The sequence below is a fragment of the Abramis brama genome (assembly GCF_963993115.1).
Source record: "Abramis brama genome assembly, chromosome: 19".
Classification (NCBI taxonomy): domain Eukaryota; kingdom Metazoa; phylum Chordata; class Actinopteri; order Cypriniformes; family Leuciscidae; genus Abramis; species Abramis brama.
Window position 1 is genome coordinate 20,850,027 of NC_139981.1, and position 26,095 is coordinate 20,876,121.

At 36.4% G+C, this 26,095-nt stretch overlaps 1 protein-coding gene across 3 annotated transcripts; it reads left to right on the forward strand.

Moving 5' to 3' along the window:
- The first annotated feature begins 451 nt into the window (after positions 1 to 451).
- On the forward strand, positions 452 to 23,490 carry frmd6 (FERM domain containing 6). 3 transcript variants are annotated; one of them, XM_084093710.1, is made up of 15 exons: positions 452 to 907; positions 11,445 to 11,776; positions 12,233 to 12,323; positions 12,751 to 12,830; positions 12,914 to 12,990; positions 13,561 to 13,747; positions 15,400 to 15,555; positions 15,638 to 15,703; positions 15,825 to 15,893; positions 16,011 to 16,185; positions 16,729 to 17,037; positions 17,160 to 17,282; positions 20,546 to 20,637; positions 20,820 to 20,883; positions 21,018 to 23,490. In XM_084093710.1, the coding sequence occupies exons 2-15, from the start codon at positions 11,678 to 11,680 to the stop codon at positions 21,071 to 21,073; spliced, it is 1,644 nt and encodes a 547-aa protein (XP_083949836.1). In that variant the 5' UTR covers positions 452 to 907; positions 11,445 to 11,677; the 3' UTR covers positions 21,074 to 23,490. The 3 variants fall into 3 exon arrangements, 2 of the variants coding, with proteins under 2 accessions (XP_083949836.1, XP_083949835.1); XR_014603608.1 differs by having other exon boundaries at positions 504 to 907; positions 20,792 to 20,883; XM_084093709.1 differs by lacking the exon at positions 20,820 to 20,883 and having other exon boundaries at positions 506 to 907.
- The last annotated feature ends 2,605 nt before the right edge of the window (positions 23,491 to 26,095 follow it).

Sequence of the window (26,095 nt, forward strand, 5' to 3'; positions counted from 1 at the left end):
ATCTTCTTTCGTGTTCGACAAAAGAAAGAAACTTTTACAGGTTGGGAACGACTTGAGGGTGAGTAAATGATGACACCATTTTTATTTTTGGGTGAATTATCCCTTTAAGACTGTTCATAACTGTTTAAGTCAGTTATATAAAAAGTATATGGACATCCAAAAGTAAGACTGATTACAACCAACTAACTGCTAGTTGGTCAAACTAGTTCTTAAGACAGTTTTATATGCAACTGGCCATCTTCTCATCACGCGTCGAATGAACCAATTCTACTACAGTGAAGATTTAGTTCATGAATATTAATCCCGTAACGTGACGTTTGCCTAATACGCCTACGTGATTGGCTGCACAACACAAATCCTTTCATAGAGAAGGCTTGGTTCATTAATATTAACTTAATACGTTACTGGACGCTCCGGGAGGGTTACTAAGCAACGTCTACGGGACCTCATTAATATTCATAATGTAAGCCCTCGCTTTAGTATCAGGATTCGTCGGTTCTCCTGCAGACTGAGGGAAAGGTATGTTGAGCAGCCGTGGACGCTACCAACGTCAGCTGCAGAGGGGTGGTCTTTCGTACACGCTCGGTTAAATGTAAACACCTCGATCGCACAAAGATTTCACAACCGCTGCGTTGCTTTTAAAAAATGAGGGAAAGAGACACCGTGTAACAGACGCGTTTCCGGCCGATTCCTTTTGTGTTTGTCACCCCTCCTACACACGGTTGGGAAATTCCCTCCACATGTATAGTGATTTGTGAGTGTTGGGGAGCCCGATGGGGTTGAGTTCGCAGCTCGGGATTATGTGCTAGACTGGCGAGCGCTGTAGAGGAATCAAAGCAAGAGTTACATGGAAGAAGGTGTGTTTGGGAATACTTTGGGAATACGCAGAACTAATGCCACCAAAAAGGTGAGTTTTGATATTTTAACTTTATTATTTCATCTTTATGGCGGTCAGGATGTACAGAGGGTTTAGTCTCCTTGCATTTCCCAAATAACTTATTCTACGTGGCAGCGCTGGCCCGCAAAATCACGCACACACACGCGCGCGCGCGCACGCGCACACACTAGATTCGATGGAGCTTGACCAAAACACAGCAGTGTGTTTGCACTCCTCTTTGTAAATTTACCACGGTAACGAACCATATTTTACACCAAGAAGCCAGCTACTACAGTTAATGTTACTATAGTAAAACTGTGGTAACTTGACATTAGCCACCGCTTTCAGAGATGTTTCACAACAAAGTGACACGATTCTAAAAGCATTGTTTCTCTATGGTAACGTTAGTTGATATTGCTTGTAGTATTTTGAGGCAAACTATGATTACCATGTTAATTTTTGTAAGGGCTTTTTAAAGCTCAAATCAATCTACTTGTAGACCATAATATGGCATCCACTGACCACTGGCTATTTTTGGAGTAATGTGTTGGTACTCGGGTTGGTTTATAGCACCCAGTCAGCCCAACGCGGTAATGTGGAGTTTGGCCAAGTTAAGGTCTGCTGTAATAAGAACCATTGGCTGTATCTCAAAACCTGATGTGTTGCCCAACTAGACTGCATTTTGGAGCATCATTGGCATGCTTACTTCTGTATGGGATCTGAGACCCAGATAAATGTTTTATTTCTCAGAAATATTCTTAATATTAAAATATTGGCTATTGAATTTTGCGATAACATTTAATGTTTCAGAAAATGTCTCAAACATATTATGTAAGTTTCAAAGATTTCACATATTAAACATGAAGACATTTTTTTTTGTGTGATTGGTGTACATTGGAAGAGTTATTTTTTTTACAAAAATGTTTTGATATATTTTATTATTTACTGTATTTTGACCCCAAAATAAATAGAAGGGTTATTACTATGCTGGGTAGCAATCACTTAGGCTGATTGTCATAATTTTACATGTACAACATGGGGACCCCGAACAATCAGGAAGTGATCTCAGTCTCAACAGAACATGCAAGGTTAAATGCATCACAATAGGACATGAATCGGAAAAATTAATTCTTATTTTCCCTCTCTCTCCTTGTCTCTTCTGTATTCAGGAATGTTCACAATTTCCTCTTTGCGGTCAGGGCGGGTTTAATATTAGCCTAGTGCAACTCTACACCGACCGGGATTTAAGGGTCTCACGTTTATCCTCTCTTGTGTTACAGTGATTTTCTATAAGCACTGAAAATCTTTAATGCGCTTTACACATTGATAGGTTTGTAAGGTTGAACTGTAGGCCTCTGAAACTGCAATCATTCCGATTACCACCAGGGGGATCGTTTCCATTGGCCCCTTGACAATAACTCATTGAGAGATTAAAAACATTTTGAGCTGTTGATCAATTGTATATTTGACTTAGCCTATAGTTTAGTTTTGCATCTTTAATCTCCAGCCTAAAATGGTATTCAAAATGTATTCAATGATCACTCATAATTCACTCAAGTTATGATCACTTTGTCATTTGAATCAGAGTGGGATTCCATCCTGCCAGCCAAACGTGTCAAATCAACTTCGTCATTTAAGATTCGTCAGTGTGTTTAGTTAGATGCGGGTTTGTCTGAGTCTGTCTGTAGTCACATCCTGTGTGTGTTCTCATGCCGTGCCCTGAAGAATAATGAGGTCTAGTTTTGCCGGGCATAATGTTAAATTTGCCTTGTGTGTTTGTTTGTGGTGGTTTGGTGACAGGAAGTATTTTCTGCTCTCCTTTGTTTCTTTTCCTTTCCTTTTTTTTTAACCTCAGGATGTTTTCTTTGCTGAGCTGCCCTTCATTTGTGCGTGTGTTTGTGGGTGTGTTCGTCGTATTTGCCAGAAGGCAGCTAGAATAGATGTTCAAAAAAAGAATTCTCCCCAGAGAGTAAAGATTCCTCTGCCTTCTCTGGCGTAACTTGTCTGTTGTGTGTGCAAACCGCTGTGTGATTACGCGATTCTGGAGAAAATGGCTCATCTAATTACGTTGACTTGGAAATGTCCATAAAAATACTTGGTCAGTCACCATGAAATTCAAATTTTTTTAATGGAATATTTATTTTAAATGATCATTAACAAATCTTACAAATCATAGTTGAACAAAATAACTGCCCCTCCTCTTGCAGTGACATCTCATCTCTTCTCTGATGAGGTGTTTAATGGCACGAGGGCGGGACAACCTGTCAATCACATGATGTAGCAGCAATAGCAATCTTACCCAACAATCTAGTTAGTTCCCGATGGACAAAATCAAGTTTGGCCCTACATTTTTTTTCTTGTTTGTCAAGCCGTTTCACTCGGATATACGTCTAAATGGAAGAGAAGAATATCAACAAAAATAATTGGTCTTTTCATTTAATGGAATTAAATAATTAAAGGATTAAAAGGGATTTACGGGAATAGAGAAAAAGAAATAAGAACGGTAAATTAAGTTCTAGGTCTAATTATGAAGTAATCAATTTAAACTATTTGCAGATAATGTTTTATTTTAAAATATGCACGCATTTACTCTTATTTTTATGTCTGTGTTGAAAACGCAAAACGTTCTTTGTCTTGTCACATTCAGTTATGAATTACATGAATCATGTAAATGATAGGGCTTTCCTAGTCGACTGTTAGTCGTTCATTTAAGCCATTAGTTGATTAGTCGGGGGAGAAATACTAAACCATAATAATGAGTATTTAAAATATAAATTAAGCGCTCCAGTGCGTGCATAAAGCAGTGACACTGGCAAACATTGCACTAACTTTTCTGAGATCAGGACACACACAAAATAAATAACCTTTAATATAATTAACCGCATTAAAAACATAATTTAATGAAAATATTTTCCAAATGTAGGACATAAATATAAATGATAAACAAACGAAATAAATATACAGCAAACTGAAACACTGAAATGTCAGTGTAAACAAGTTATCTTATCTTATAAAATCAAGTAAGCTTAATTTTAGTGTAATTTTAAAGCTTTACAGTGAATATAGGGAATATGACCATCACTTAACAACAATTTGCAGATATATTAGAAGTGCTCTATTTTCATAGCGTGAAAAAATAACTGCTTTACCTGAAAATGTGATCTGTAAATCATACATAACAGATAGATTTGGTCATAAATTGTTGAAAAGGTCTCAACTAGCAGAATACAATAAGCGTATTTGTTTCAGTCAGAGACCAAACTATAGCCTACCAAGTAAGTATTTGAATGAAAAAGCGCTGCCACCACACGTGTAATGTTTTTGTGGCACATTTTGGTTTGTAACTTGGAAACATTAGTAAACCATAGTATATCACACATCTTTATTTAGAGCAGCTGGTCTCAAATGAGACCAAACACAACATAAGACAATGGAGTGACATGACATGCTGCTTGGCTAAAGCTTTAGGACTTCCGGAATCATGACGCAGTGTTTTCCAACGTCATTTGAAAGTTCAGCCAATGGAAACTTATGGGTGTGTATAGTGAGGGACGATGTGTAGAGAGTAGAGACCAATCAGACACTGGGTCCAGTTGCATAAACTTAGCCACTATAGCCGCTTTCCGACCGGAGGAACCTTTTCACAGTTCCTAGAACTATTGGCTAAAGTACCCGGATGTCGGCGTGTTCGCACCGCAGGAACTAGGAACGTTTTTAGTTCTAGGAACTCCATTTGTAGGAACTAATTTGGGTCCTACTTCAGAGTAGGGTCTAAACCAGCACTATAGGAACTACCCGTGACGTTAGTGTTCGCTGATTGACCGAACGCACACGGAACACCAGCACCCGCCATTTTTAAAACAGCTAGAATGTAAACACAGATTATAGCCTATATATTTACTCCATAAACTAACTATACAAACATGGAAAACAGTGATAGATGGGTCTCTAAACCTTTATGCTGAAGTGAAAATCCAACGCAACTTTGAGGGGACCAAGCCATGATTATGTTTATCTGCCCAGCTAGCAACACTGGACATCAACCACACGGCATAGGCTAATAACCTTTTTTCATATACTGTCTACTTTCTATAACAGTTCTATCTAATAAGATATTAAACAGTACTGTTAGACAGATTGCTAACTAATAAACACAGAGAATGCGAGCATTGTTTGCTCTGGCGTTCTCAGCGCCGCCAAAATAAAGGTCCGTCGCGCCGTCAAAATAAAAGTCACCGTGCTTGCGTCACTCCCTTACCCCTTCTACCAGTTCCTATGGCCACTTGGCCAGTGCGAACGCAAACAGCAAAACCGAGTTTGGGGGAGAGTAGTTCTTAGAACTGTTTAGAAGTGGACAGTTCCTAGAACTAAGTTCCTATAACTACTTGGTCGGAAAGCGGCTTATGTTAAGACTGTGCCTTAAGGACTAATTTGACTGCTAGAAATTAGTAAAGAGGTAACCAGTCTTACTTTTCTGATTCAAATGAGACCGATCTACCTTATGTAACTGACTTTAAAAAGTAAGCACCAGTCTTGAAGAAAATAAATTAGATGACTTGCTTTTAAGACTAGTCTAAGCAGTTTATGCAACCGGCCCCTGCAGGAGCTCAGATTGACAGCTCTTAATTTACCATAAGCCATAGAATAGGAGCACACAGCTGAAACAGCGCTGGGAGATCATAGAGCATAAAACGTTGTGTTGGAATCGCACTCGTCTTCTGTGAACAATTTGGGCATTTCTAATTATTGGTGCTGGGACTTGTCCCCCTTAATTGTCTATAGTGCTTATGGCCCTGAATGTAGCCAGATAGGCCACCTAAATAGTGCTGTTGAGAAAGACATTAAAATCCAGATTAATCTTTTTTTTTTCTAAAAAAGGTAGTCAAGATTGATCTTCTGTATACACCTACGTGAGCATGGCTTCATGATCTCCTTCTTCATGAACATGCTGTGTGATTGAAGAAACTGTATCTCTCACCTGACCTGACATGTTTTTTTTTTCTTTTCTTTTTTTCTAACATTTTAAAGAAAGCATGCGCTTTGATTGGCTGTCTCAGTTGCAGTGTAGGAGTGGTTAAGATGGATTAGTTTCCCGGCTCGCTTGGATGGGTTAAGCTGACACTGCTATTGTTTGTAGGTTTGTTGTTATTGCATGTGCAGCATCCTAGTCCTTTTAATGTGGTGTGTATGTAGTTCTTTGTGTTGCCTTGCCTCTCCAACAGCTGTGTTAACATCATCCTTGTGTCAAAGTATGTTGTCTAAAAACTCTATTTGAATGTATGGAGGTATACTGGAACACATTAGTCTCTGTGTAAAGACTCATTTAATATTATTAATGAACTTGAATAGAATTTGTATCTGTTGAAAAATGGTAATAACAGTGAAGAAAGAGGCTGTATAAAAAATGATACAATACTTTAGGTTCAGTGTCTTGCTTAAAGGTACTGTTTTGGTGCCTAATATCCAGATTCAGCCCGCAGCTTTTGTGCTTAATACATCATTAACTTTTTAACTTTTAAAGATGTTTTTAAGTCAAAGTAATCTTATGATCCATATACTTAGAATCACTTTACACAGCACTGCAGTGTGTGGATGGCTTAAAAACAACCTGAAACCATAAAGCTTTTGTATATGATATTCTAAATCTTTTAAAAATTTTTTATTGAGATGGCAAAGATGAATTTTTAGCACCCATTCTCCAGTGAGTTTCACAAGATCCTTCAGAAATCATTCTAATATGCTGATTTGGTGCTCAAAAAACATTATCATCAACGTCGAAAACCGTTGTGCTGCTTAATATTTTTGTGGAAACCGAGATACATTTTGTCAGGATTATTTGATGAATAGAGTTCAAAACAACAGCATTTATTTAAAATAGAAACATTTTGTAACATTATGATTGATTGTCTTTACTGTCACTTTTGATCAATTTAATACATCCTTGCTGAATGAAAGTAGTATTAATTTCTTTAAACCCCCCCAAAAAACAACGGTAGTGCTCATGATGACATAGATTGAGATGTTTATGGGGACTAAGTATGTCTTTTATTTTGTCTTTTAAAGTTTTAATTAAAAAAGCATCTTTAATGCTCAGACACACACATACACACAAAATTACTCTATGATCTTTTTTCAGTAATTATTCTTCTGACAGGTGTGGTTTAAAATGGTTTAACCTAAAATTAGGTCACATTGAAAGTCATCTATGCGTTTACTCCATCCACGGTTGATCTAGGCAAAGATCTTATGGTTATGTTTTACTACAATGTAAAAAATGTTACTGTTGTTTACTTACTGATATTTAGGCTACTCTCCATTTCCAGCCATGTGCAAAGCATGCTGGGAACTAACAATGGTTTCTAAAAAAAAACGGCAGAATTGAGCTAATTCTCTTAAAATAAATAGGTAGCCTTTTTTCCTTAATTTTATCAGCTTTATCAGTTCCTCAATTCAAGCCTCAAAACTGTGTGTTTCCTTAACAAATTTTGGAAAATGTATCTCTTGGTTTTATTAGTGAATGTTCTCAATATTTTCAATAAAACACTGAACCACAATTTTCTTAATAAAATATACACAATATTTTTAATTATCACCTTAATTTTTTTTAAATGAAAATGACAAGACTCATCATTTTTGACAGTGTACTGGTGATAAAAAAAAAACATTTGTCTAATTAGTTACAATGCACAGTATTTTTTCTATATCTGGTCCATTTTTATTTTATTTTATTTGCCCTAAATTTAATTTGGAAGAGGATTACAGCTGGATTATTGCAAAACATATTGCATATTTAAAACATTACTACTATTCCCAATGGCAAAAAGTGTCCCAATTTATCAACCTGAATTCACCCAAGTAATAAGAGTTAAGCTGTATCATTGTTGGCAGAAAACATAAGTGTATCAAATGACCACAAGTTGGACTGTTCACACCTGTTTAATTAATAGACTGACTCCAGATTCCTTTTTTTATCCTTTATTATTTTGGATTAATGCCAAAGTCTTTCCGTATCTTTTGTGTTATGTTTAAGTAGAACAAATCTGCTTTCCTCAATGATTTTTCTACAATGAATTTAATAACAGGTGTACAGGTTCAGATGATGTAAGACCAACTACTCCTCTGGTTGTGTCTTCTACTGTGGCATGAAGAAACAGTTCAGTGCATGTGAAAAGGGGAATGTGTCTGGGATTAGAATCACACTAAATAACTGTGGACCAACAGTGTCTCTGAGCAGGTCCGGGCATGCGGATTCCACCTATCGGTGGCATTTCCTTACCACTCATTCTACCATGCTTGCTTAGTTGCTTTGTTTTTTGCTAGATCTTTCTTAGTAAGTTTTCCTCCACTTTGCTAGAAGGGCTTTCTGTCTGCATTGGTTCTAAATGTTTCCTTTCCAAGAGGTAAAGGCGCAGTGGATGATGTAAGAGTGCTTGTAAAAGCTAAACCCCAGCACTTCAGCAGTCGTCTTTTAAGATAAGGTAAGATTTGATCCCTTGAGGCAAAACGAGCTTTTACAGCGGGATGACAGGGATGACAGGCGTAACATAGACCTTAATACTGTAGCAAATTATAACAGTCTGTGACGGGAACCTTTATACATATGTGGGTTTTATTTGTCTCCAAAAAAATCCAGGAAGTTTCTCGTTCCTTTCAGGAAAGAAGTGGCGCACATAACGTCACGCATAACGTCACACATCCTGACAAATTGTGGAATCATGCAATCCTCTCTTCCATTCTGTTTTCGTCCTACTTAGCAATGCCAGATTAAAATGGCCTCAAAATGTAACTTTGATGAGTCACGTCATATATTATATGATTTTATGGCCGTTATTGAGCCGTTTGCCTGCTTGGCTTCAACTATTAGTGCATGCAATGTTTCTAGAAACCTGTTAAAGTCGATCCCTTATGAACTCCTAACCATAATATGAAAAGCCAAAATCCACGTCATTGTCATCTGATGTATGCATATGAACATTACACATCTGAAGTAAGTGCAGCAGAGAGAGTGTGTGTGTGTGTGTATGTGTGTGAGAGAGAATCAAAGGCCTCTATTGTTGGAATGAGAAGCAGATGTTGGGTGGAATTCTCCTGACTGCTGCACATTTTCCTTTTCTCTCTGTCTCTCTCTCATGCAAAGTCTTCTCGCTACTCCATTTTGCATTTTGCCTGATTTTTTTCAAAATATACTTACATTTTTTCTTTTATTATTACAATAGAAAAAGCTTTAATAAAGTCCAGCCACGAGAGCTGAGATTAGTGGAGCAATATGGCAGCATACTTAACGTTGTCAAAGAAAATAATTTAAATCCACGTTTGAAGTAATGAAGTTAATTTATTCTGCGGTAAAACTAAAACCAGGACTAAACTGACTTTCATTAAGTTGATTTTTATTTTTTGGCCTATTTTATAGATAGAGTGAGGTTTAAGGAAATCCATTCTTGATATGTTAAGCTTACATTCAAACATATGTCAACTTGATCATAGTAAGTATATTTCTGCAAATGTTAGTTTATGTACACTAAGGAAATATGTTTGAAAATAACATGTAATATTCCTTTAAATTTGATATGGCCTATTTGTAGTAATTTGAGATGTGCTCGTATCACAGATACTGATGGAGACGGAGATAGTGAGATGACAGTCTTTTAGTGTTTCATGTCTGTGTAGGCAGATGTTATGTCCCAAAATATCTAAAATCACTGAGAGAGTTGTTGAATCCTAACATGAGTTAAAGTTTGTGACATCAGGTAAGAACTTAAAACAGAAAACTAGTCTGTAGAAACTAGTCTGTAGGAAAAAGTAACTTGGCCTGAAGATTAATAACATAATATTTAGGCTAAATTAATATTGTTTTTGTGTTTGTCAAGTTACCTTTATTTTATAGCGCTTCATACAATACAGATTGTTTCAAAGAAGCTTTTACTGTGATCAATTGACAAATAATTCAATAATGCAAACATAGTTCAATTCGGCTGTAATGCAGCTCTAAAAAGAAATAAAAAGTGTCATTGTTCAGCTGAACTCAATTCAGTGTTTTTTCAGTTCCATTGTAAAGATCATCAATTATTAAATGAGTTCAATTTTGCTTTAAAGCAGCTCTGCAGAAAACAGTGATGGTCATCATCCAGCTCAGTTCAGTTCTTGTCAAATAGTGTCAGTGCACTCAGAACAATAATATTGAATATCGTTTGCCATGTTGTTATGCAGAATGTTTTTAATATTGTTATGGACTGTTTCATCTACAAAAAGAGAAAATGAAATGATTTCAACACTTATCAATATTACATGTCTGTGCGTTTATTTGATAAGCAGCCATGAGAGGGATAATTAGTACAGTTATCGTGGACAGTAACTTTAATGTTTATATAAGCTTTATGACCAGCTGACAGTACATTATACTCAGTGTTGGGAACGTTACTTTAAAAAAGTAATTAGTTAGTTACTCACTACTTGTTCCAAAAAGTAACTGAGTTAGTAACTGAATTACTATAAAATAAAAGTAACTCATTACCAGGGAAAGTAACTATTTGCGTTACTGTTAAAAAAAAAGTTGCTATATGTCAAAGAATTTGTTTTGTTTTTTTTAGCAGTTTTCACAAGTCAGTTGAAATGAGTAGAACAGACAGGTGTTTGTACATAACTTTCGATATTTATTGCATGTCGACAGACAGCAAGAGGTTTATCCTGCACTTCAAGCATTATCTTTGTAAGAAAAGTAAACAGTTACACCATATAAAGTGCATTTAACTCTAGCAAATTAAATCAACCACTCTCAACTTTTTATTAAAAGTTTTATTAATAAAGTAAAGGCATAGAACCAGTTTATTTGTAGTGCACTGACAATAGTTTTATATAATTAGTTCATTAATTAAATTAATAAAAAGACAAAAAGACCTTGAGATATGTTTGGTAATTGTACCTGAATGAATTGAAAATTAATTTGCTACATTTCAGATTAATAACGTTATATTTGTTTTCCTTAAAATTTTAATTAGCAGTAACTTAAACACTTTGCAGTTTGAATATCCATAAACAAAATTACGGAGTATGTTTTTATGTTTCCACTGTTCGATCGCGTCCGCACCTCACACGCACGCAACGACTTTAAAGTCCAGTAATGTTAACGCCGTTGTAATGACGGAAAAGTAATTAGTTAGATTACCCCGTTACTGAAAAAATAACGTCGTTACCGTTATTCCAAACACTGATTATACTTGACAAAAGATGCTGTAATGCTCAAAATGAGCAATAAAATGACAGAAAGAAGTGACAAATTTGTAGTGCGCCATATTTTCTACCCAGATATAAATGCAGAGTACAGAATGTGAGTGTTGTCGTGTGGAATGTACACACAACTGTCCATCAGTATCAAAAACAGCTTTCCTTGTTTTCTGTTTTGTGAATAAAAAGAGATTTATCTCGTCTTATGTGTTCCCTTCAAGATCCAGTAAATTATAGCTGTGTAATGTTTCAGTGAAATATTTGGAGAGCTGCCTGCCAGTGTGCATGATGTTTCTAGTTGTACGCCTGTTAAAATCATTTATTTTTGTCTTTCTGTCTTTTTCAGAGTCTGACGGTGGATCTGCTGTGTGTTTGTGTGGTGTGACTGTTGATGCAAGAGAAACTGTTGGTTTGAAACAGTTGTGAGGTTTAAGTTCTCTGGTCGCAGGATCGCGTGCATGTTTTTTTTTTTTTTATGTGTGTGTGTGTCTAAATTATCTAAACCCATTGTGACTGGGAGGTGCTCAGGGGTGGAGCTCCAGTGAGGGGCACGAATCTACAGGCTGCAGCCTCTTAAAGATGAACAAACTGACTTTCCACAATAACAAGATGATGCAGGACCGCCGGTGTGTGTGTGTGTTCCTCCCGAATGATGAAACGCTCAACGTAATAGTCAGTGTAAGTACAACTCCATGCACTCAATGACACACACACCAGTGGCGATTGCACGGAAAGCACAGCTTCTTCCATGATTTCATAAAAAATGTGGCAATTACAATTATCTTTATCTATTTGAATCATATGCAAAGATTGTTTCTGATAGACAACATGCTCTAAACATGTCATTTAGGGTCCCGCTCCGATGTTGCATCCCGCAAGGAGCATCCTGAGCTCTTCCTGATGACTATTAAATATTGTAAAAATACAGCTCTATTTTTTTTGTTGAGTAATTTCATGGTTTAATATAGTTAGAGAAGCTGCTTTTTTGAGTACTATTACAGACATCAAAATAATATAAACAAAATTCCATTGAAAAGTAAAACCTGTTCCACCACTGAAAAACACACACTATATCCTTTTTTTTTCTCTGTAATACAGGTGATCTCTCATACCATCTCTGTTCTTCTCTCTCAGGTTAAGACTGTGTGTCAGGAGTTGTTGGGGCAGGTCTGTGATCTGCTTAGATTGAAGGACTGTCATCTGTTTGGCCTCAGTGTTATTCAGAGTAAGACACACACACACACACACACTTATAATTTATAAGCTGTTTTCCTCATGGGAACCAAAAAATGTCCCCACAAGGTCAAAGATTTCTGATATTGCCATCCTTGGGGTTTCAGGTCTGTTGTATCACTCTGTGTTGTGTCTTTATTCTCTTCATAAAATAATTTCAACTCAAATAAAAATGTTTTTTCTCCATTTATTCCTTTAATTTTAAAATTTTTGGGATAATATATGGCCTGGCAATTTTATTATTGCATTTTTTGCTTTGCATTTTGGTCTTGATCACTCTGTCAGGGTTTATTTTGCTGTAATTAATTACTGGATGCTGTTTGTAATTTTCCCACATTATCAATTACATATATACACAAACATTAAAGACCTAAATGCATGTGCGTTTCTGTGTATTTTAAGCGTGCTTTCTCTCCTAGATAATGAACACATATATATGGAACTGGGACAGAAACTGTCAAAATATTGTCCAAAAGAGTGGAAACGGGAAGCCAGCAAGGTATCATGCAAACAGAGTTTGATTTTCTTGGGGGAATCTTTTGTTGTTGTTGCACGCTTTGACAGAATTTTTACCAACTGCAGGGAATTGACCAGTTTGGACCTCCAATGATCGTTCACTTCAGAGCACAGTATTATGTTGAAAATGGAAGACTTATCAGGTGAGACATCTACACATCTACACTGCCGTTCAAATGTTTGGGGTCAGTAAGATTCTTTTAGTACTCTTATTCAGCAAGCATGCATTGCGTTGATCAAAAGTGACAGCAAATACTGTACATTGTTACAAAAATTCTATTTCAAATTTATTCTTTTAAACTTTCTATTCATCAAAGAATTCTGGGAAAAAGTATTAAGGTTTCCACAAAAATATTACAACATTGATAATAATAAGAAATGTTTCTTAAGCACCAAATCAGCATATTAGAATGATTTCTGAAGGATCATGTGACACTGAAGACTCGAATAATGATGCTGAAAATTCAGCTTTACCATCACAGTAATAAATGACATTTTATAATATATTACAATTGAAAACAATTATTTTATTGTAATAATGCTTCACAATATTGCTGTTTTTACTGTATTTTTGATCAAATTAAAATGCAGCCTTGGTGAACATAAGAGACTTCTTTCAAAAGCATAAATCGTACTGACCCCAAACTTTTAAACATTCAAAATGTCTATAGAAAAATGACTGAATATGTTCTATATGTGTCTATCTGTTTTAGCGATCGCATGGCACGGTATTATTACTATTGGCAGTTGCGGAAGCAGGTACTGCAGTCTCAGTGCATCCAGAGAGAAGAGGCTTATTTCCTTCTGGCTGCATTTGCGCTGCAGGCTGACCTGGGAAACTTCAAACGGAACAAACACTTTGGTGCCTATTTTCAGCCGGAAGCTTATTTCCCCTCCTGGGTAAGACTGCACAGCACCCCATTAAACTACTTCCTGATGAACCATTATGCTGATCAAGCTTGTTAAACGTGTGTTCGCTCCGACCGCCCTCTGTGTGTGGTTTATGGGCTGCACTGTGTTGTCCCTAAATATTTCAGCAACATTGAATAGAGCTTTTTGTAAAAAAAACAAAAAAAACTTTTTATTTATCAGTGCATGTAGGGGATTGATGTTAAAAATAGTTGAAAGCTTTTAGAGAGAATCTTGGGTGCATTAACTTCAGGCTTGCTGAGCTGTGCTATCATCTGAACACACATGGTGAGAGGCGCTCCTTCACTGCAGGATGGTGCAGTCAGAGATAGACACTGCTGTAGAACTGGTAGATTACAGAGACTGCTGACAGCACTGTGCTGAGGCTTCTTGTGTTTTTATACGTGTTCAGGGGCATCACTGTAGCCAAGGCTGACAACTAGGACTATATATGCGGTATATTTGTATAAATCCAAATATATATATACACAATATATATATATTTTTTTTACATGATTAAATTATAAATCTTTTTTGATCATTTTGATCTCTAGTAGGCTATTCCATCTACATTTGCATTTAGCCTAAATATAGGCTACTGTAAGATTGGAAGTGTATTTTCTTGCCCCTGAAATACATTTTGAAATATATTTTGGTAAATAAAGGTTGAAACTAAATATATTTATGTTGAGCTGCACTGTTACAACACATATTTAGCATATATTTAAAATATATTTTGGTTAGAAAAAAGAAAAAAGAATTCCGTATGGGATGCTATAGGTAAGGTCACCTGCAATTGATGGGTGAACTGAGAAAATGTTATGTATGTATGTATGTATGTATGCGTGTGTGTGTGCATACATACATACATGCATACATATATTTATATTTATATATATACACACAGTATATATGAATGCAAAGTTCTGTCATGAAACTCTAGATGGCCCAGGCTAATAGGTCATTTAACTCAACCTGCTCGTAATCACATCATTATCTATAGGGCACAGCTGATTGTTTCTTGCTGTATCAGTAGCCCATGAGCTTGCGTGCTCAACCTTCAAATACTTGTTTGCATTAAGCAATGCAACGCACTTTCAGAAACCCACTTTTCCTAGCTTGTCTTGCTCACAGCAGTGTGTCGTGTATGCATTGGCAGTAGCAAGTCCCGTACTTGCCCTGCAGCAGCAAAAACAGCAGCAGCGTAGCAGATCTGTTCCGCCAAGACCAAACATATCAACATTGTCTGACCCATTACCATACCAATCACACAGTGACACTCATGACACACACACACACACACACATATATATAATTTTGTTTAATTTTGTTGTGTTCCTAACAAAGTTACTAAACTACTGGCAAGTAACTAGTTTTTAAATGATTGTATTTTAATATTATGGAAATTAAAATCTTATAAAGTCATGGAAAACTAATAGAAATTATTTAGTTAATATACTTTTTTATTATTATTTTGATCAGATCAAAAATATTCTACTGTATTAAAAGTGAGTGCAATCTCTATAAAATTATTTTAAAAAATCTAAATGCAGTTATCAACCATACCGGAAAGTCACGTACCAGTAAATTTTTCAGTCAAAAGGTGTGCTTTATTATTATTATTTCGGTTTTCTCTTTTCTAGGTAATTTCTAAGAGAGGATGTGACTATATTCTCCGTCATATTCCAAACATGCACAAAGAACAGTTTGCCCTTACAGCATCAGAGGCCCAGCTGAAGTACATAAAGGAAGCAGCGCTCTTGGACGACGTGACTGTTCATTATTACCGCCTTTACAAGGTCAGAGAAGAACTATTGACAGTTTGTGTAAGTGCACATGCAGTGTGATTTTGAACATAATGAAAAATATTCTTTCTGTCAGGATAAGAAAGAGTTAGAGGCCTCTTTATCTCTGGGACTGACCTTACGTGGGATTCAGATTTTCCAGGTATGCTGTTTGAACACTTACTGAGTGAGATTGTACAGCAAACTTGCAAAAAATACTGCTCTTTTCGAATATATATATTGTGCATTTCTATGTTATGATGGTTCAATTTGATTTTTTTAAGAATGTGGGAACTGTCAGGCAACTCTTATATGATTTTCCCTGGACCAATGTGGGAAAACTGGTGTTTGTGGTCAGTATTACAGTACTTTATTAGTATAATTTAAATGTCAAGTGTATAATTCTGTGCTATTAGGGTCACTGTTTACATTTCAGATGAATCAACCTTTGACCCGTTTCCTTTCCACAGGGGAAGAGGTTTGAGATTCTTCCCGATGGTTTGCCTTCAGCCAGGAAGCTCATCTACTACACAGGCTGTCCTCTGCGTTCACGACACCTCCTGCAGCTGCTCAGCAACAGCCACAGATTGTATATGAACCTACAGCCTGTGCTGAAACAAGTTCGGCGACTAGAGGAAAATGAAGGTATCTTACAAATATGCACAATACGGTAACAGGAACGTTTCCTAAGTTAATAATTGAAATGTACATGAAATCTGTGATATACAGACAAATAAGGCATATATTATTGGCATATATTGTACATATAAAATAAAATATAATTTATCTAGTTGAAAAACTTAAAGTAAACGTTAATTAGAAATGTTGCATTGGCAATTAATTAAAATAAGCTTAAGTTGAAGAACTAAAATTATTAACTGGAAATAAATACAATTTAAAAGCCAAAACTGAAATAAAATATTTATATAAAAAAATTAAAATTACGCACATAACGAAATAGCTAAAAATGAAAGTAAAATGATCATGAAAACCAAAAATATAACAATAAATGCTAATTCAAAATATTGATCAAATTAAATAACACTGACTTTACACACGTGACTCAAGATATTGAATATCAACAAAGTCATTCTCAGCAGCATGAATTTTTTTGTCATGAAATTATTATTGTTTTGTTTTGCAAAGGACTTGGAGTATATGGTTGACATTATTAAACTGTGTTCTCAGAAAAGAAGCAGTACAGGGAGTCGTATATCAGTGATGCTCTGGAGGCGGACATGGATCATTTGGAGCAGCGTTCACGTGCCAGCGGCAGCAGTGCTGGCAGCACGTCACGACCCAATCCCTTCTCACGACACTCCACCACAAGTCATGGCAGCTCCCGCACATCCGGCGTCGACACCGACAGTTTCCGAACCCCTACAAACACACCCCACCGACCGCTGAGAGCACACTCGTCTTCCAACACCAGTCATGCCAGCACACACACGTCTGGCATCGAGAGCAGCAGCAAGGAGCACTGCCTGGATGAAGACGGTAAGAGACACAGTTAAATGGCAACTCAAAGACTCATTACATTAGTAATAACAGTATCAATAATAAATGCTGTATGATTAAATGGCTGCATTGATCAAATCTTTGTTTGTGTTTTTCTTAAGAGATTGAGATGCTGGTTGATGATCCAAAAACTTGTGAAGATCTTCATGATTTAGAACTCAGCCAGGAACTATGTATCCACATTACAGAGGACATGCTGTCAGCACAGAACAACGGATGCTCCGGTATGCATACAGGTTATGTTATGTTAATAGTTTAGGCTTGATGCATTAACTTGAAAAAGTGACCGTTAAGAATCTGACATTGTTACAAAACTATTGTTTTAAATAAACGCTGTTCTTTTGAACTTTCTATTAATCAAAAGAATTATCCATTTCCACAAACATATTAAGCAGCTCAACTGTTTTTAACACTGGTGCTCAAGAAACATTCCTTCTCATGATCAAATCAGCATATATATATATATATATATAGTAGTCAGCAGTTGAAGTTGATCAAAAAAGTTAATCAAAGTTGTCCTAAGACAAGAACGGGTATTGTTCAAAATTCATGTTTAACTTTGATGAAAGGTTTTGATCCACTTCAAATGTTGACTACTGTGTGTGTGTGTACATGTGTGTGTGTATATATATATATATATATATATATATATATATATATATATATATATATATATATATATATATATATATATAGGGTACAACGGGGCTAAAGGCACACCTTAAGAAAAAAACATTCCCAAAGTGTATGAATGCAGAAAAAATATATATGTTTGTATTGAACATTGATGGAGGAATAGATTTTGTGTGAAAATAAATCAGAAAAGTGGTTCATTTTGTTTAAAAAATGTATAAATATTTGAGGGATTTTTAATCCACACACGTGGCAAAAGGCAATACTTTAGCTAAAATATGTTTTAATAATGTTCAAAACAATCACTTTAGCCAAGTTACACCAGTCTTCTGTTTATTGTGATAAATAAAAAAATGCTTTTTTTTGTTCAATAAATATACTGTCATTAAAATATGTTAATATAACAATATATTTTAAAAATACAGAAACTAAATTATTTAAAAAAAGTAAAGATTCTGAAAGCACTTAATAATTTAATATAGATTCACAGTAGTAACAATAAATAATATTTTATCATATGATATGATTAATATCATATTTTTTTTAAATATGATTGTTTCATTATGAATATGGACACCAAACTTAATATATGATATTTACCATCTGAATCTAACCATGTCATGTCAACAAATGGAAAAGTCAGCCAGATATTTATTATCATGTTAATTATTGTGCCTTTCGCCCTGACAGCAGATAAGCTTTTTACCCCAAATACCATACTTTTACATATTCTTCCGTTATTGTTTATTTACCTTGAACAAAACTGAATACCATTAAGTCGACCTTTGTCTCAAAATATAAATTTTATCGATTCTCGTTTGCTACTTAAATCTACAACATTTAAAAAAACATCAAATATTAGATCAAATTAGCACTGAATCAACTTGCGCTGCTGCCTGCGATCACGTCAAAGATCAGACAAATTTTCACGTGCATCTTGAAAAGCGGATGTTTCGGAAAGTGCTGCGGTATGTTTTTGTGCCATCTTACGGTGGCCGAGAGAGCTCAACGAGCTGCAACTGAAGAAAACGCATGCAAATAGAAAAACACCTGCAAATTAAGAAAACATCTTCATCAGTTTCACAACACATGTGTGCTCCAAATACTCACAACACAACCAAATACAGAAACGCTCTGCAAAAGTTCACAACACAAACAAATGCAGAAACGCGCTGCAAATAGAACAGAACACAACGGAAATGTTTCCGGGGAACCCAGTAAGTGACGGACCCGGCTGGGACGTGCTTACAGCTGTCTACTTTTATTATTATTTTTTTTTTTGCAAAACATACAGAGATGACACGTTTATGACATAAAACTTTGTATACAATATACAAAATGTATTTACAATATGTTCAATGTCATAAGAATACTAAAAAGAACAATGAGCTGAAGACTAAAATAAATAAATAAAAAAAGAGAGAGAAAAAGAACATGAGGGAAAGACATTAATCTATACATCAGTTACATTGTACAAATTTTGTCATGTTATGTTAAAATAAGTTTCATAAGAAATGTTAGAATGCAGCTAGGGTCCAAATATGAGACGGCAAGTTTTAAAGTTGAGACACTCACACACAGATATAACGCATATTTTAAAAACTTTGTATATTTATTTGCAACAGTTATGTTAACAGCAATAATACTATATTTCTGGTAAGAACAGCTATTCAGCTGATGGACACGCGCTGCGTTGTCATGGGAACATCCCAGGTGAAAATAATGAGGAAATTACGTTGTGTTTCGTTGCTTAGACATTCTCTGGTTGCTCCCTTCATCAACATAATGGCACACAAGTGCCCCGTTCCCTCCAAAGTGCCCAATTCAAGGGCTCTGCCGTCTGCCCTTTTAAGAGAGTAGGGCATAGGTAAAGCCATAGACAGTATAAGAAGCTCACGAGCAATAAGCACGTCCCAGCCGTCCGTCCGTCACTTATTGGGTTCCCCGGAAACATTTCCGTTGTGTTCTGTCCTATTTGCAGCGCGTTTCTGTATTTGTTTGTGTTGTGAACTTTTGCAGAGCGTTTCTGTATTTGGTTGTGTTGTGAGTATTTGGAGCACACACGTGTTGTGAAACTGATGAAGATGTTTTCTTCATTTGCGGGTGTTTTTTCTATTTGCATGTGTTTTCTTCAGTTGCAGCGCGTTGAGCTCTCTCGGCCACCGTACCATCTGCTGGTTTAGAGGAAAATCAAATCAAAGGCGCCTTTTCCCCCACAGTGCCTTTAGCCCTGTTGTACCCTATATATACGCACAAACACACACCATGATGCAAATGATCGCAATGCAGAACAATGTGTTTAAAAAAAAAACAATGTGTTTTTGTGAGATTTACCCACAGTGCCAAGAATAGAATACAGAACACCTCTTTTAATTAGTGGGTTCAGGTTTAACGACCACACCTGTTGCTGACAGGTGTGTAAATACAAGCTGTGTCATCTCTGGAGGCATTAGCTGTAGATTGAGTCGATCTGTGACCTTTCAGTGCCAAGTCAGTTTGTCAGTCAAATTCTTGCTGTCCTGGAACTTCCAAGGGTGAATGAAGGGCATGGCGGTATGTAGGACACTTTTAAATGATGATTTCTAGACCTGAAAAAGTCTTTGGACATTGATAAATTCCCCAAAGCCATGGCAATTTTTACGGTGCAAAGGAAATCACTGGTCAAAAAGTGTAAGAATCTAAATTCAAGCAGTGTTTACTTAATTGAGGAAGGCTTGAAGGCAGAGGTGTTTTTATCAACTACTAATTTTGGTACTGTGCACCCTAGTCTGACTAGTAGAGTAACCTTCAAATGATAAAGAATGATTACGTTAATGATGTATGTGTATGTTGTATATGTGTTTGTGCTTTTCAGGGTTAGTGGTGAAGGAAGTCGGCTCTTCCACATCCAGCTCATCAGAGACCATAGTGAGAATGAGAGGCCAGAGCATCGAGTGTCTCCCTCAGGTGCAACTATACACACACAAACACTCAATGCATAACAGCTGTTGAACGACACTGTCTCAAGTTCTCAACCGCTGAAGTTAAACCGAGGACGTCAACTCTGCATTTTGAGCTGTATCATTCTTCTGTTGAGTAATTCTGTAATCTCTTTTAACAGTGCTGGTAACCCCACTTCCTCTTAACAGTATTTGTTTAGGGCAGCCTTACCCTACACCCAACAGCATTGTCGTTTCTCATCTGTGAATTCATGTGAGTGTACAGCTAACCGCTCTCTGAGATTTTAGGGTTAGTTGAGAGTTAGTGTAGTCGGTGATTTCTGTGTTTTAATGCGGCTTGTTGTTTCCTAAGTGCTGACGTTGGTTTTGTTGTCTTTGTTTTATTAGACGGCGATGGGCAGGAAGGGCCAGAGCTCCACAGACCGCCACAGCCAATCACTTGACGACGTTCGTCTGTTCCAGAGGAACTGTCAGGAGTGGGCGGAGCTTTGCCAGGACACCGCACATAGCTATACGTTCGGCTGCGAGCCAGACCTCGGGGACCCGGTCGGCTGTGGGTACCAGGGACTTGCGGATCAGTGCGCCGGGATCCGGAATAACCAGCACACGTTTCCCATCAAGAGAACCAGCAAGTATTTCTCTCTGGATCTGGACAGAGAAGATCTGACCACAGACCACATGACCACTGAAGCAGAACCAGAGTTCGTGGTGTAACGCAGAGAGCATTGAAAAGAGCCCCAGAACAAATTACGAATTACAGGATGTTATTATTGAAGGGATGGTAAACGGAAAAACATAAATTATGTGATTAGTTACTTACTCTCACTTCGATACAAACCTGACGTTCTTTCCTCTGTGGAACACAAAAGGAGAAATTCAGATGGCTCTGCTGGTTGCATTTTTCCATGCTGTTACGATGAAAAAGAATGCAAAAGCATCATAAAAGTAGTCTTGTGTGCTATAGACCTTTTTTGAAAGAAATGAAAACTAGGCTGTAAAAGATTAAATGGTTTGTACTCTTGTTTTACACCATTCAAAACACTACACTATAAGTCCATAAAACAATTTTGAAAGTTGTGAGTTTGATCTAGGTGTGCTCTAGGACAGCGCAATCTTTTACAGCCTCGTTTTCATCTGTGTTAAATGTATAGTCCATCCATAAATTATAGTTATGTCATCATTTACTCACCCTCATGTCATTCCAAACCTGTATGGTTTTCTTTCTTCTGTGGAACACAAAAGAAGATATTCTGGAGAAAACATTCTTCATTTGGAACATTTGGAATGACATGAGGGTGAACTGTTTAAAAAAAAAAAAAAAAATTATAGGTGAACTGTCCTGTTATATTCAATATGGTGTTTACCCTGACTAGGATCTATAGTCATACGATAGCTTTTATGGTTTTATGGTTGTATTCTTAGGAGTTTGACAGCCCTATCTACCATTTAATTTCATTATATGGAAAAGAGCAGCATAAACAATCTGATAAATGATTCTTTTGTGTTCCACATAAGAAAAAAAGTCATACAGGTTTGGAACGACATTATGGTGAGTAAACGATGACAGAATTTTTTCATTTTTGGGTGAACTATCCATTTAAGGTCATTTAGTACGTGTGTGCGCGTGTGTATCCAAAACGAGCAAGAGAATCTGCACCATCCTAATGCCAAAATATTAAAATCTAGAAAAAGCTGCCTTACCAAAGTATCCAAAAATGTGTGTATGTGTGTGCTGCCCTAAATAAACCCTCAGTGCCTTGAATTCACTATGCAGGTTCTCAGAACATAAAACTAAAGTTTCTGCACTCCTGTTTACTTCCACCCTCATCTCTAAGGAAACGCCCCAGTCTTGTCTCCCAGAATAACACTAAACCTAATGAACTTTTTTGGGATTGTGGCCACCGAATCATGTGAGCATCATAATCAGAGGGCCCTATTCCGGGGTGTGCCGCCCCGCAGGATAAATGACTGATGGGATTTCAAGCCGCCGCGGCTCTTGTTTTAGAGACGTTTGCACACAGCTGATACTGATGCTGATCGGGTCAAGTCTTCCATAGACCTTCCTTTAGAGGTTCCCATTTTCTTTATCTGTCTGTTGATTGTTTATTTGTCTAACTGGAAGTTTGTCTTTATTATATAGTTTTATAAAGAATGACTGCTGTGTGTGTGTGTGTGTGTGTTTTAATGGTGTGTTGCCTGTCAGTATTAAGCTGTTAACGGGAGACAGTATTATAAACTTTATGTAAAGGTTGCAACGTGCAATTCTTCCATCTAAACAAGAAAGAGAGTGTGTGTGAACATTAGGGGAGGTAGACACTAAACATGAAGAATTTGCATAGATCAGTGCAGTTAGACATGGAAACCCACTTCTAGTTAAATGCTCCTCATTGCATGGGTGGTTTGAAAGGCTTTGAATGAACAGCACTTAAAAGCTCATGTGCATGTGGGTCTTGGTGTCATGACTTAGTGCGTTCTGCTGAACTAGTACAGTACATATAGATGCCCTGACCCGTCTTCACATTCATCTCTCCTTCCCCTTTGAAAAGCAGCAGTGAATCTGAAATGGCCAAACTGTCTAATAATTTTGGTTGCTGTTGGATTTCATGGTGACTGAACACTCGCATCGGTTCTGCTTGCAGATAACAGCCGATCACACATGGACTCCATGTATTGTTTACCCTTTATGTTTGCAGCTAAACTTTGTCCTTTCTGTGAAAGGAATTTCCTATGTGAAAATGAAATTGTTTTCCCCAGTTCCTTTGCAGACCCATTCGACTCTGTTCTCTCAAGTGTATTCTGTGCCTTGCAGGTGCCAAAGTCCTCAAATGTTTGCAATAAAAGGTACCTTCATTTGTAATTGAATCTGTCCTGTATTTGTGTCCTGTTTTGTGTGCAGCATTTTGATGAAATGTACTATATAAGTGCTCCATAACATCTCATGATTCGTTCCTTGTCTGATGATGTTTATGAATTACACCGTAATTACTATTGGTTACATCTGATACAAAAGTTTCAAGTTTCCCATAATCCTCCTTAATTACCCAGATAAACAGTTCTTACAATTACCAATTATTAGTTATTAGTTTGCATAATTCATTTGTTTGTTCGAAAATTGGGATGTTCAGGTCACATTTCACCTCAAAATCAGAAGAAAGGACAGATCATTTTCATTATGAGATAATTAATTACATTTTATGTTGTCCAGTTGTATTTTTATATCTCCAACTGAAGTGGCTCTCATGATGTCCAGGTCATGCCCCTCAGATCTGTGATGTCTCTTTGGAGCCATCATATCTCTCTGGGTGTAAACTATGATAGAGAAACAGAAAACGCCACAAGCCTTCGCTCTGCCAAGGTTGTGAAATGGCTCATCAAGGCCCCTCTGTTCTGGAGAAACAAAACACTTGGCAGATTTATCGTCTTTCAGGAATTCAGACCTTGGAAAGGAGGCAGAGAAACAGTATATTTCTCATAATGTAGGCCTACAAGTTAAGGATGACAGATTGCAAAAATCTTTCTTATTAGGAAATAAGAATATACTAAATATAATATGTATAATATGGAATCTAATTCTTAAATTTCTTTTACGTCACACAGCGACATGCATCATAAAGTAACTGACATTTGTGCTTGACGTTTTTTTCATTCAAAAGAAATTATGTTAGTGTGAAATAAACAATTGATTAATTTATCAAATTTGTTTTTTTTTTAGTAAAATATCCAAATCTAAATGATTGTCTTTTGTGTTGTATTTCCCTGTAGGACTGACTAGTTGTGTCAGAATTTCCTTGTTTTTAATGATAGCCTAGTAATGGCAGAACATGAGCCTATCTTTGGCATTGGATAGGCTTATGTCTATGGATATGTCTTTTATTCTGGAAGAGTTGATGGTATGCTCTGCTGGAACATATGTTGTAGGTCTTTGTTTAGGCCTACTACATGTTTGTTACATTAGCGCAAGTTAATGTTTCTCTAAAACAGAAAAATAATGCATACTTGTTTACATGCTGGTTTAGTGTTTGTTTTTCAGTTCACACGAGACAGAAAGCGAACTCGCTGTCGCCATAGAACCGGGAAATACAATTCTGTGGTAGCTAAATGACACCGGCGGCTAGTAACTGACAGACATTATTCTTTCTTCAGGGGAACTTAAGGGATTGCTATTATTGTTACGATTCGGTTGAAACATGGAGGAAGCAGGATCCAAATGCAGCACAGTTTATTAAACAAACTCCAGACTTACAAACTCAAATTCAGGAACAGAACAACCAACATCCACTCAACAACATCAAGAACTCACAAAGACTGAACTAGACACAGGGCTTAAATACATACTGGACTAATGACGAGACAAGGGACACCTGTGAACATTTAAACAATCAACCAATGACAACATGACACAACAGACAGGGGAACACAAGGCAAGATCACATGACTAGAACGGGATCACATGACAGACAAGAACCAGGAACAAGAAACAAAACCCAAACCGTGACAATTATACATTTGCCCTTTGCCACATTCAAATTTCAAATGTTTTTTTCTATATTAGAAAATATTAGACCTGTTTCAATTTAAATAACTGTTATCTTTTGTAATATATTTTAAAATGTAATTTATCCCTGTGATGGCAAAGCTGAATTGTCATTCTAATCTTTATAGTAAGAAGGAATGCTTCTTGAGCGCCAATGTTATGGAGCTTAAAATATGACAATATGATTTGGATTTGAATTTGAATTTGAATTGTGTAAATTTGAATTATTTACAAGTGAAATCTAACAAAATTGAATTTTAGGTGGTAGTTTAAATAGTTCTGAATTTGATCTTTTTTAAACGAATATTGAACATTTGAAATTTAACAAATTGAAATGTTTTTATGGCTGAATTTATAGACATGTATTTTCAAACAGCTAGTTTTTTTTTTGTTCTGAATTCGTATACTGCAAATATTCAGTTTAAAAAAATACAGATTCAAGTTTTCAAGATGAAGAAATTCGGAACTTCAAATTCAGTTTTCTAAAATTCAATCTAAAAAATTCAAGTTCAAAAATTCAGATCTTACAGAAAGTAGGTCACAGGTCATCCACAGGGAAGAGTAAAGGATCTCAGAAAAGTCGAACAGAGCATTTTGGCTGCACTGCAGTAGTTTTCTGCCGCAAACGCGGTGGTGGTTCAAGAGAATCCGTGTATCTTTTGTTCAGTCGTTTTTTTATTTAATATTAAGAGTAGAAAAATGAGAAAACAGCTTGAGTATTAGATTTCTAATATTCTAGTAATAATAGTCCGCTGCAGCAGTTGCACGGAGCTTACAAAACGCGTGTATTGCATCTAGGCTACATTTAATTTTCTCATCAAACAACTAGACTAACGAATGGCTCGATACAACAGAAGAGCCTAGAAAGGGCTTTTTCTCTGTGTAGACCAGCAGTTGGTCTGAATGTTCGACTTTTCTGAGATCCTTTACT

Excerpts from the sequence above, each read along its gene's own strand:
- frmd6 (XM_084093709.1), top strand. The coding sequence starts at position 11,678 with ATGAACAAACTGACTTTCCACAATAACAAGATGATGCAGGACCGCCGG. Across the intron at positions 12,324-12,750 it reads TGGCCTCAGTGTTATTCAGA|ATAATGAACACATATATATG; the intron begins GTAAGACACACA and ends TTTCTCTCCTAG. Across the intron at positions 15,556-15,637 it reads ATTATTACCGCCTTTACAAG|GATAAGAAAGAGTTAGAGGC; the intron begins GTCAGAGAAGAA and ends TCTTTCTGTCAG.